The sequence below is a fragment of the Felis catus genome, chromosome B3 (genome assembly GCF_018350175.1).
Source record: "Felis catus isolate Fca126 chromosome B3, F.catus_Fca126_mat1.0, whole genome shotgun sequence".
Classification (NCBI taxonomy): Eukaryota; Metazoa; Chordata; class Mammalia; order Carnivora; family Felidae; genus Felis; species Felis catus.
Window position 1 is genome coordinate 49,816,947 of NC_058373.1, and position 12,927 is coordinate 49,829,873.

The 12,927-nt window shown below is 37.8% G+C and overlaps 1 protein-coding gene and 1 long non-coding RNA gene across 3 annotated transcripts in view; one reads left to right on the plus strand and one right to left on the minus strand.

Annotated features, from left to right (window-relative positions):
- LOC123385930 overlaps window positions 1-12,927 on the plus strand; it is a 181,544-nt gene that overhangs the window by 145,773 nt on the left and 22,844 nt on the right. The window lies entirely within an intron of this gene.
- Window positions 1-12,927, minus strand: part of UNC13C (unc-13 homolog C) — a 675,102-nt gene that overhangs the window by 55,606 nt on the left and 606,569 nt on the right. For both annotated transcript variants that reach the window (XM_045059288.1, XM_019832393.3), the window contains one exon: window positions 3,249-3,396. In XM_045059288.1, coding sequence (XP_044915223.1) covers window positions 3,249-3,396 — 148 coding nt within the window. The remainder of the gene's footprint in view (window positions 1-3,248; window positions 3,397-12,927) is intronic.

Below are 12,927 nucleotides of genomic sequence, written 5' to 3' on the forward strand. Positions count from 1 at the left end.
GCATGGAGGCTACTTGGGATTCTCTATCTGCCCCCTCCCTGTTTTTACTCTTTCTCTCTCAAAACAAATAAACTTAAAAAAAAACTTTTCCTTCTTCTGACATGAACTGTGTTACAACACTTACCAGTTTTCAGTCTAATAAGAGCAGGGTGTCCCAATCTCGGCATTACTGCGATTTGGAGACAGAAATATGTGCACCATAAGGTATTTAACAACTTTCCATGTCTCCACTCACTAGATACCAGTAACATGACCACCACTACCAGATGTGCAATCAAAACTCTCAGGATATTGCCAAATGCCCTTAGGGGAACAAAATTACCTTATTTGTTACCTTATTTCCTGCTGAGGAACTGCCTTATTAAAGCAACGGTGTATGTAACATCATGTTCAGTTTTGACTATATGCCTCAATGTAGGAAACTTCATTCAGAGGTGGTATTCAGTAAATATTTATAAAGTTAATGCAGAATAAGATGGTGTTTTATTACTGCAGTTCATAGCTAGAATAATAAATATTTTATTCTTATAAAAGGAACTATCAGTTTTACTTGAGGACTTAATACTTCTATATCTGTCTTGGACTGGTTTATTTCCAATATTTGGAACAGAAAGAAAAAATAAGATTTTTCCAAATAGATTGTTCTCACTTGAACTCTGTGGTTCCCAAATTCCTAATGGGACTCAGTCCCTAGCAGGTTTTTATTTTTTTCTCTTTTTTACTGCTAGAGAAAGACGATATCTAAATTTACTCCAAAACAAAGAAATCAAGGTGAAAATGGGAGAGAAAGGAGCAAAGAAAAAAAAAACAGAAGGAAAAGAAATACATGAGCAATAAAGATACAATATGTTTTTCTACACTTATAATCTATGAAAAAACTGAATTAAAATAAATAATTTTAGGGGTGCCTGGGTTGCTCATTCGGTTAAATGTCCAGTTCTGGATTTTCGCTCGGGTCGTGATCTCATGGTTTGTGAGTTTGAACCCCACATCTAGTTCTGTGCTGACAGGGCAGAGACTACTTGGGATTCTCTCTCTCTCTCTGTCTCTCTCTCTGCCCCTGCTCATGCTCGTTTTCTCTCTCTTTCAAAATAAATAAGAAAAAGAAAAGAAAAGAAACAATTTTGACATTTTTTTTGACTTTCCTATTTCTGTAAATAATTTTGAAGCACAGGCAAAACAAAATATGCTGTCAGTCAGGTATCAGAGAGAAAAGCTGGCTAACCACCACCAGGTCAAGGAAGAGCAAGCTGCCAGCCCCTCAGAAGTCCTTAGTCCCTACTCCCCAGAGAGAGCTGCTCTCTTGACTTCACATAAGTCCTTTCCTTGCTATGTGTTGTCATTATACTGTGTATTCCTGAACACTAAAGTTTTTGGAATTTTTATAAATTTAATCATGCAATATATATTCCTTAGCTATCTGGTTGCTTTTATTGAACATTTTGTTTCTCCTTATTCATCCATGTTGTGTGTTAGGGCTGTATAGGTTTTCACTGTATGAATATGCCACAATTTATTTTACTGTTCAACTGTTAATGGACAGGTTTTTTGTTTTTTTTTTTTTTTCCTGTGAATTTTCTTATATGTGTCTCTTTTGGTGCACATGCATACATATATCTTTCAGATTTGTGCCTAGGAGTTGAATTGCTATGTCATAGGGAAGGCAAATCTTCAACCTTAGTAAATGATACCAAACTCCTGGGGCACCTAGGTGGCTCAGTCGACTAAGCATCCAACTTTGGCTCAGGTCATGATTTTGCTGTTCTTGAGTTCGAGCCCCGCATTGGGCTCTGTGCTGACTGCTCAGAGCCTGGAGCCTGTTTCAGATTCTGTGTCTCCCTCTATGTCCTTCTGCCACTCTCCCACTCACACTCTGTCTCTGTCTCTCTCTCTCAAAAATAAATAAACATTAAAAAAATTTAAAAAATACCAAACTCTTTTCCAGTTTATAGTCACACCAAAATTGATATACATGGGTAACTTTGTGTGCGGTGACATCTATGCTGGAAGATGGGCTATGTGCCTACAAAAGCAAAGGTTTCATACACTCAAATTTTCTGGGAACAAAACTGCAACACTATATGATGCATTAAAATTACATTCATATTTATAAGATTCAGAAAATCTTGAGGGATGATGGATTCAAGGGAATAATGTTTTGAATATTTCTTTATCTCTTGACAATCCCTCATGGGCTCAACTCTTTTTTCCTTTCTCGAATTATCCCAAGATATAACCTGGGTTAGCATAGTACATTAAAGGGAGTATTTGTAGCATTTAATTGAACACTATCAGAAACCACAGTGTTAAAGACAAGCGAAGGACCTACCTAACACCTACCTTGGTACTACAGGCAAAGCACCCACCTTTGATGTAGTTCAAAAAGTTCAAATACCCATTAAGAAACACATAGAAATCTGGAGCATTTTCATCACAGGAACAAAAAAAAGCGTACACTTTCTTAGGATCCCTCATGAATGAAGACAGTGTCTTCATATTCATTTTTATTATTTCTGTGGTACAATTTGTTATGTTCTAGAGTTTGAGCCTGCATTTGGCTTTTGTGACTCATACTGACATTTTCAATAATCTCTCAGAAATGCCTGATCTTAAACGCATATAATTACTAAAATACAATAAATCACAAAGCAACTTGAAAGAAAGGCTGCTTACTAGTAATATCCTAAAAGCTTAGGAGGTGGAAGTTGGCCACATGAAACAGACCTAAGTTTCCAGTAAAATTCTTACCTCTTGGTCCATTTTAAAGTAAAAGTTAAAATTTCTCTCAGATAAAGTTAGAGTAAAATGAGATTTTCCTTCCTGAAACCCCAGAACACGAGATTTTACATTTAAAGTCAAGATTTGGGGAGTTACCATCATAATTTGGAAGTTACCGAGAGCAGCAAACACTACATCTATCTACTGAATTGAAAAGACTATCACAGCCATGGGTATTCAAAACTAAGTTTTACTAAATTGTATGATGTCAGAATCACCAACAACAGTCAACCACTCCATATAGTTTTAGTATTAAGCACATCCTAGTATTATGAAATATAAAATTATGAATCAAGAAGGCCAAAACATGTTGATAATTTTCTATTAAACATAATCCTCAATTCTTATTGCTGGTTTAATTTATAGTAGTAAAAACTATTAATACTATTTATAATAATTTATAATAATTTTTATGTTGAATTTTAGTTGTGTTCAGCCTACTTTATTCTCACGTCCAATTTGTTACTTACTCTGTGAGGTCTGAGTGTCTATGAATTTCTTTATCAAGGCATCAGTTGTCTGGGTATAAAGACTGAGAGCATATCTCAGAGACTGAAGATCTGGGCTTTTCTCCAAGAAATTCTTTTTCAGGCCATTTCCTCCTGCATGAAAGTATTGCTAAAAAGAAAAAAATATATAACATAAGCAGAAGGATTTAGAAAAAAGTATTCATGGAAGGATTTTTTTTTTGGCTGTAATAGTGATGCTCAAATGGAATAATACTGTATGATCAATGTAAAATATCAACAAAGGAATAGTCCTACCACTTTCCCATTGCTAAGGATTAACCCTGTAATTCAGATTCCCTCAATATCTCTGAACAGTTGCTTTATATCACAGACCCCAGATCCTTGAAGCTTAAGATTTTTCCTCTCATTCAAAACTTGAGGTAAGCATATGGGATAATGAAGATACACTGATCAGAAGGCTTATAGAATGACAGGTTGAGATGACAGTTGTCAACTTGGTTATTAGTTGGTTTCCAGGACATAAAAAAATATCCGAGGTTGTCAAAATTTCACAAAGAGGGTAGTACCTGGTCACATATTTTCCAGATATTAGTTTGTGATTCTAGACCAGGTGTCTACTGCTCTATCTTCCTTTGCTCTAAACACACAATAGTGCAAATACAGTCTGACCTGAGGATGCAGAGTGGTCTTCACTCTGAACCTTGTGTTTGATAAATGTAATATAACATCCAATAAACTCAAACCACTACGAATCTATAACTAAGATAATAGAAGAGATATATGCTCTTGAAGAATAAATATAGTCATTGAGGGATGTTAGCATTTTTCATGCTGCAAATATTATGTGCAGAAATCACTTTGGAAGGCAGAATATATAGAAATACATGATAGAACTAAGGATATTTTTTCCTACCCATTTATAGATGATAACATATTTACAGTGAACTGTTAAGGTTAAATATTTCTCACTCCCTGTATGGACTGTACTAAACTATACACTCACTGCAACCTGACTTGCTTTGATCTATGATTCTCACAGAATGACATATTTTGAGAAAGATCAACAAATGATTCTGATACTCTCTCCTAAATGGGTATGTGTCATCTCTTTATCCCAATCCTCACACATTTCTGAGGTAAAACAATTCAATTAAATGAAAAATCATAATTATCTTAGTTTTCTCCCTTATTTGAGGGGGATGGAGAAAAGTATTCTGGGCATTTGTAGGCAGCTGAGTGCACTTTCAAAGAGTGTGATGCAGAGAAGATTTAGGGCATAAGCCAGAGAAAGTAGGCAATGGGAGTAGAATTTAAAGAAAGATTGCTTCCACTGCAGATACTGTCCCTCCCCAGGGAGAAAAATTTATAGCCACTTAAAACTGCATTTACTGATTCTAGCTGGGTGTGTTGTAAAAACCCAAGCTGTGCCAAAAGCCACCTATGTTCATGTAAAGGAGGTACAGAAAAGTGACAAAAGCCTTTTCCTTTTAAGAGATGATGAGATACAATACTTAAAATCATCCTAACCCTTAATCTTCCTATAAAAATGTTAAAATGGGGCATCTGGGTGGTCAGTTGGTTGAGCATCCAACTTTGGTCATGATCTCATGGTTTGTGAGTTCAAGCCCCACATCGGGCTGGCTGCTGTCAGTGCAGAGCTTGCTTCAGATCCTCTGTCCCCCCATCTCTCTGCCCCTCCCCTGCTGTGCTCTTTCAAAAATAAAAATTAAAAAAAAACTTTTAAAAATGTTAAAATACTTTCCCATGCAGAAAGTATTTATTGAGGATTATGAGTCCAGAATTATTTCAGGTGCCTTGATGGATCACAAATTGTGATCGTTCCTTATTTCAGGAAATATGATATTTAAGGTGGAAAATATTAAATGGATGTGTTGAGAAGGGAAGGTTCAGCTTGGATTTGACTATTTCCCCAGAACAGTGGAGGGGTGCTCTCTGGAGTTGTATTTATATAATGAAGCAAAGAGACATCATATGAAACAACTCACCCTCAATGTAAAGAGCAGTTGGATAAATGGAACCAAGAATAGGCAAGCTCTCTGGGAATGTGGGGAACACATTCTGCTTCTCAGACTTTTTCAGACAAGCCTCATAGTTATCAAACCTGAGCACAAGTGCCAGGAGATTATGATAAAAAGAAAAGCAAGGAGTATCATCTGAAATGATGTTTTGCCACCTCTTGGGACTATTGAGAGTTATCAGGAAAAATTGTGAAAGACTTTGAAATGGACAAAAAGATCAGTGGGTGTTCTACCTCATGTACCCATCGGGTTATCTATGCTTTTCATTGTCTTTGAGCTATTTAAAACTCTGTAAACGAGGGGCGCCTGGGTGGCTCAGTCGGTTGAGCGTCCGACTTCAGCTCAGGTCACGATCTCGCGGTCCGTGAGTTCGAGCCCCGCGTCGGGCTCTGGGCTGATGGCTCAGAACCTGAAGCCTGCTTCCATTCTGTGTCTCCCCCTCTCTCTGCCCCTCCCCCGTTCATGCTCTGTCTCTGTCTCAAAAATAAATAAAAAAAACGTTAAATTTAAAAAAAAATAAATAAAACTCTGTAAACGATAGAAAATGGATAATCATGTAAATGACTCTTGTCCATCGAAATGCAAATTAATTATTTCTGGTGGGATGCAACTGATTATTGTTCTGTGAATAGACCCTCTTAGCCTCTATTTGTAAATTGATTCCAGCCTTCCTTATTGCTCATCCTGTGGTTCTTGGAATTCTCCTATAAGCTAGTTGTAAGATCTTACTGGTTCCCCCATTAATGATAAGTCAAATAACATGTTTGACAATTTTATTTATTTATTTATGTATTTATTTATTTATTGTGTGTGAATGTCCCAATTTTTTTTAAAATTTTATTTATTTTGGGAGAAAGAGGTAGCAAGAGTCGGGGAGGGGCAGTGAGAGGGGGAGAGAGTGAATCTCAAGCAGGCTCCACACTGACAGCATAGAGCCAGACACAGGGCTCAAATTCACAAAACTGAGATCATGACCTGAGCTGAAACCAAGAGTCTGATGCTTAACTGACTGAGCCACCCAGGTGCCCCCACAATCCTCTGTTTTAAAAACTTCTTTGTGTATATAAGGCAGTGTGGTGACAGCATTCACAAGCGTGGCCATAGTTTTCACACTGACAGTTTGTGAGGACAGAACTATGGGCTCGCACTGACAGTATCAGTGGTGGTGTTTGCCTTCCTGCCTGCTCTCTCTGCTTCTATCCCTTAATAAATACTTATTAAACTTGTATCATAAACCAGACCTTGTGCTGAACGCCAAGGATAGAAAGCAGTAGAGGTACAGAAGTTGTTCTTAAAGGGATGATAATTTAGTAGGAAATGTAACCAAACTGTCAGTGACTGACTCCTATAATGTTACAGATGTAAGAAAAATAATTTGAAAATACAGATAATGGAGGTAGCAATCATTTCCATTGGGGAAGGAGTCAGGAAAGGTTTCCAAAGAGGTGACATCTTCGGTGTTTGTCAGTCTTTTAGCACTGCCATTTGTACATTCAACAGCAACTAGATCATTCATTACGGTGGAGGAGAGAAAAAGGACACTCCTGTTTATTTTAGATAACCAAGGGAAACCATGGCAATCCCAGTATTACTTAAGAGGAAATGAAATAATAGTTCTCATAATACAGTTCCTTGGTATCGTTTAAAATACACTGGTTGCTACTGTTAATCTGTTCTCATCCTTAAACTTGTGCTGCCTGCAAGCCACATGTTGCCTCTAGGCAGTAGAGGGCCTGGAGAACTTGAGATGACATTGTACCCTTAAAGATTCACAATGCTCATCAACGTGTGAAAGGCTCTGAGACCCACTGTTGTAAGGAAATCTGTTTGACCTTTCATTAACATACCTGCCTTTTAAAATTATTTGGCTTTAGGACACCTATCACACAGGGCATCTATTAACACTCATGGGGACTGATATGTGCCATGGGATATGATTTAGGGAACCCTAGGAGAGAATCAGGTGACTAGACTTCATAGAATGCAAGATATTTCTAAGGGTCTAGAAGACTTCATAGAAGAAGGGAAGTCTGAAGAGTTAGGCTCTGAAGGCATAGATTGTGTATTTGTTCTTTTTCTTTTTTAATGTTTATTTTTGAGAGAGAGGGAGTATGCACATGCAAGTTGGGGAGAAGCAAGAGAGGGAGAGAGAGAGAGAGAAACCCAAGCAGACTCTGGAATGTCAGCACAGAGCCCATGCAGGGCTCGAACTCACCAACCATGAGATCATGGACCTGAGTCAATATCAAGGATTGCACACTTGACTGACTGAGCCACTCAGGCTCCCCTACTGTGTCCTTTTTCTTGACCCCCTCATAATTGAATAGGAAGACGTGTTTTTAGCATGAATACATTATCTTGTAGGCCTCTGGGACATGGGGAACGAACCATGAAACGAAAACATAAACAAGGAATGAGTTTGTTCCTGCCTCAGGGTCCCCTAGAGTTTTTGGTTATGATACTGAACTGACTTGACTTCCTCCTTTGTAGACATAGGGTATTATGAGTCATTCTTTTAAAGGCTCTAGCAGGATTGTAAGGAAACAGTACAAGATGTGTAAGGGCAGAAATGATGCTTTTGTCTTTTGAGTGAATGGTATAATAAGAGATGTTGCAAGACAAAGCCTGGACAGAAGGTAGCAATTTTAGGAGAAAAAACAAGTTGCTTCTATTCAGTGAGTACAGATAAATAACACATGCCACAGGCTCCTAACTCAAAGGGCAGAGGAAATGATTTTTATGGTTATGCAAATGCAAACTCAATGAAAATACTACTTTATAGAAGCCTTTCACAGAGTGTTCAGAACCTGGGTGACTGCTCCTGAGAACATGGGTCTGTTTATCTCACTGGCACAGAAAATAAGAAAGGGAGCTGCAATTATTGCATACACCTTGGCATCTGGAGATTTCACATTCAGTTTGACTCTGTGAGAGCTCCTGGAAGAAGCAGGAAAAGTAGAGTTTGGGTTTTGCTGAGGCTTGGGTTTGAAGGATATAAAAATGAGGCTGATGTGTGGGAGTGAATGTCTTAGTTATTAAACAAACTCCACTATCCACAGCTCAATGCAGCTTAGTTGATCTCCCTTCATTATAGTAAACATTTTTGGGGGGGGTGGGATTATATGCTAGAGAAGAATTTGTGTATATGGGGTTTTAAAGCCTGCTAGATGTTTCCCTTATGTATGTAAAAAGTGGATTTTTCTCCATTGGTTCTAAACAAAGAAAAAATGGGGACTCAGCTTCATGTTGTTCCTCTGCAACCAGTGGTATAAACAAAGAACCTCCAGCTTAATCTATTCAGACGTTTACTTAGAATAATATGAATTCGCAGAAAATAATTGGCAAAAGTAAGTTGGGACAGGTTATTTTCTCCTCATTCAAGAAAGGGATTTTTAATTAGAGAGCTGAGGACAGATGGCTATTCACAGTTGTGAAGGATAAGGATGTCAGCTGGATGTCATTCCCTCTACCCTTGGCCCTGTCCTGGCTGATATTTTCACCATGGACTTGGACAAAAGCAGAAAGCATGCTTTTAAAATGTACAGTTCAGCCAGGCTTGATGTTATTGCTTCAAATGACAGGAAGTGGTTTCAGAAAGGTCTTGGCAGCCTGGAATCATGGTTCAACATTTACAGAATGGGCTGAAAAAAAAAATAAAAAAGGAAAAGACCTATATTTATAATAAAAAGTTTACTGCAAAGTATGGAATGGGGGTGATCTGGCTTTAATACCAGTAAAATTTCAGACGAGATTAGGTGTGTTCAGGGTGGTATGGCTGTAGACAATACCAGTAAAATTTCAAAAGCCATAAAGCTTTATTTTCTTTCAGGTTTAACATGGTTTAATAAGTGATGGGGCAGCTATCAAAGATAATGAATTCTGATCATGCATTAATATAGATAGACCGATGAAGACAAAGGCTGTGATAGAGCAACAGCATTCTCTGCTTATTAGAACATATTTGAAATATTGGGGTCATTATAAATTTATCCATAGACCTCATCATTTATAACAAATATGAAAAAGTGGAGGGCATCCAAAGGTGGTAGACTGCCAGAATTTTGTAAGGTCCAGAAGGCATGTCACTTAATAAATGGCTGTTGATAAATCGGGGAGACATGACAGTTTCCTTCAGTGTATGAGAGGCTATCAAACGGAAAAGGAAGTAGAAATAAGGACAGAAGGACCAATGTAGAGCTAAAAGTACTAAACAGTTATTGGCTTGATACCTTTTTAATAATAATTGTATCTTAAAAATTGAAGCTGCTACCTGTGAGTGAGGTCCCATCACTGGCCATTAAGTGGTGGCCATTTGACTATGAGCCAACAACATTGTAGATGACATCTATATGAGTAGGGAAGGAGATGTTGGATTCTGTTTCTATTCTGAGATTTTAGGATCTTTTCCACCTCTTTGACTCTCTGCTTTTTACTTTAAAATGTGTGAGAAAATGTAAATCCATCATTTTTCCTCTTTGCAGCGTACTCCATGCATAGATTATGTAACCTCAGAGAGTATCATTTTTTCCTTTGTTGAATGGGAGCAGAAACATGCACCCTGCCTGACTGTGGTATTGTAGGGATGAAATGAATTTTTCAATCTGGAAGAGATTTGTGAACTGTGGGGTTCTTTTTACTTAGAAGAAGACATGCTTAATTAGCAGAATAACTCCTGAAACTTGAGCCTTGCTTTGTTTCCTAAGCACGAGCCCCTCTTGCCAGCATTTACTAGATATTTATTTCTATGCTCCTGCTACCATATCTAACTTCATTGTGGCAGTAGAAAAACAGCCCTCCTGCCTGATTTTTTTTTTCCCCAGTGGAACCATGCTTTCTCATCCTCTGGGCTGAGTCAACTGTTGCCGAGTTCCAGTGAGTCTCCCCTTTAAGTGTCAATCATATCCATCTTTCACTTCTACTCCTAAGGCTAGTAACCTAGCGATAGCCATCATCATTTTATGCATTAAATAACTGTAAATGATCTCTGTGACTAAATCTTGAACTATTCCATGCATTTTGCACATGTCTGTAAGATTTCCATTGCTAAAATGCCATATCTAGTATGCCATATATCTATGAAATCATCAATGGCTCCTCTTTTATAGAATACACTGAAGGTGCAAAAGCATCTCTGTTCTTTCAACCCAAACATTTCCTGAATCCTCATTTTACATGGCTTTACTATCCAAACCTCCAGTTATATCTAGACCAGTCCCATAGTATAGTTCAGTCACTGACGGCCAGTCCTCTGGTCTTGTGCCTTTCCATGATGAAGTCCCTTTCCTCTGATTATGTTCAAGTCATGAATCTTCCTTCAGGAAAAACTACTGTCTTTCCAATCCAGCCCGTGGACTCCCATCTGTCCTTCAAGATCCTCCTCCAGCTTTTCCTGATCCCCTGAGCTCACACTGGTTGCTCCCTCTTCTCAATCCTTACCACTTTTTAATCTGGGCCCCTCAATTGGCATCTGTATCACCTGTTACATATCTTATACTGTTTTGTTTTTCTTTTTTCTTTCCTCTTTCTTTCTTTTATATTTTAATTTGCATCCAAGTTAGTTACCACATAGTGCAACAATGATTTCAGGAGTACATTCCTTAATGTCCCTTACCCATTTAGCCCATCCCCCCTCCCACAGCCCTTCCAGTAACCCTCAGTTTGTTCTCCATATTTAAGAGTCTCTTCTGTTTTGTCCCCCTCCTTGTTTTTATATTATTTTTGCTTCCCTTCCCTTGTGTCATCTGTTCTGTGTCTTAAAGTCCTCATATGAGTGAAGTCATATATTTGTCTTTATCTAATTTCACTTAGCATAGTACCCTCTAGTTCCACCCGCATAGTTACAAATGGCAAGATTTCATTCTTTTTGATTGCCGAGTAATACTCCATTGTATATATATACCACATCTTCTTTATCCACTCATCCATCACTGGACATTTGGGCTCTTTCCATACTTTGGCTATTGTTGATAGTGCTGCTATAAACATTGTGGTGCATGTGTCCCTTCAAAACAGCACACCTGTATCCCTTGGATAAATACCTAGTAGTTGGGGCGCCTGGGTGGCTTGGTCGGTTGAGTGTCTGACTTCAGCTCAGGTCATGATCTCACGGTCCGTGAGTTCGAGCCCCGCGTAGGGCTCTGTGCCGACAGCTCAGAGCCTGGAGCCTGTTTCTGATTCTGTGTCTCCCTCTCTCTCTGCCCCTCCCCTGTTCATGCTCTGTCTCTCTCTGTCTCAAGGATGAGTAAGCGTTAAAAAATTAAAAAAAAATACCTAGTAGTGCAATTGCTGTTTTCTTATAAGTTAACATGTATCATTATTTAATTTTTAATGTACTTGAAAGGAAACTCCTTGAAAAGAAAACCACAACAACAACAAAAAGCAGCACTGCTTCCCAGAGGGGAGTCTCAGGGAACACTCAAGAATCTTATGGGGTTTGTGCCCTTAGAGAGAAAAGATGCTGAGCATAGAAAACCAAAAGGCCAGAGGGTAAAGCCATAAGGACTTGGACCATTGCTTGGAGCAGAGAGTCAGATTTAATACTTAGTTTCATTGAGAGAGAATAAAGGGCCTATTAAGGAAGGAGGAAAAAAAAAACAATTGTAGTAGACTATGTGAGATCTTGAGTAAAACAGTAGAAAGAGGCTCATCCAAAATAAACCAGTTTTCAGGTGATTTGATATCACATGGAAAACAATTAAAATAGCTCCTGCCATATAGAAAGTTCCTTATAAATGTGACTAACTCATTTAATTTGCTGACAATAATTTCTTCAGCCCTATTATTTTTCCCATTGGAGTGGACAGTGACTTACACACTGCAGTTTTTTCTCTCTTACTTACTGTCCTGATACTCTGATCATTGCCAGTGATATAATTCCTCAGGTGGTTCCAAATATTTTATTTACATTTGTATTTACATCCATATTCTGATATTTGCAAAGGCTTCCACCTTAATACAGTAATGGGATTTAGTAATTTAAGGGTGGGTGGAGAGGAAAACTATTATTCCATCTGAATGGAGATTGAAAGAGCTATGTGTAAATATCATTTTCTTATATTAAAGAAAAACCAGATAGATTTTGTTCTGTTTATAATATTCTTCAGAAAGCTGCAAAACATAAAGCACTGAAGACCTGGTTGTTATTTCTGAGAAAAAAAATAGTACTGCTGAAATTAAATCAGGATAAATACTGTCTGTACCCTTAATAAGCCATTCCTTTTATAAGCCCAGTAAAAATTCTCAATTCCTCTAATTCATTAAATTTGTCATATAATTTGAAGATTTTTTTTATGATCTATTTTTACTGACTGATGGGAACATGCTAATGTTTCTTTACAAGTTTGCAGGAAGAATTTTCTTCCTGGTTTCATACACTATTTTGATAGCACTTACCCATCATCACATATTTTTGGAAAATCCATGCAGACAATTCATTTTGCAAACTCAGATATAATCTGCCTTTAACAACTAAGATTTATTTCTTTTTTAAGGAATTATTTGATAGATATTTTAGAAATTATTTTCTACCACAACTGGAGTCCTCGTGTATCCATCAGATCAGAATATGCTACTCTTTCCCATTTACCTCGATGTAAGCGTCAGCATTTTGGTTCCCATCCAGTGTTCCTCTTTTTTTCCCT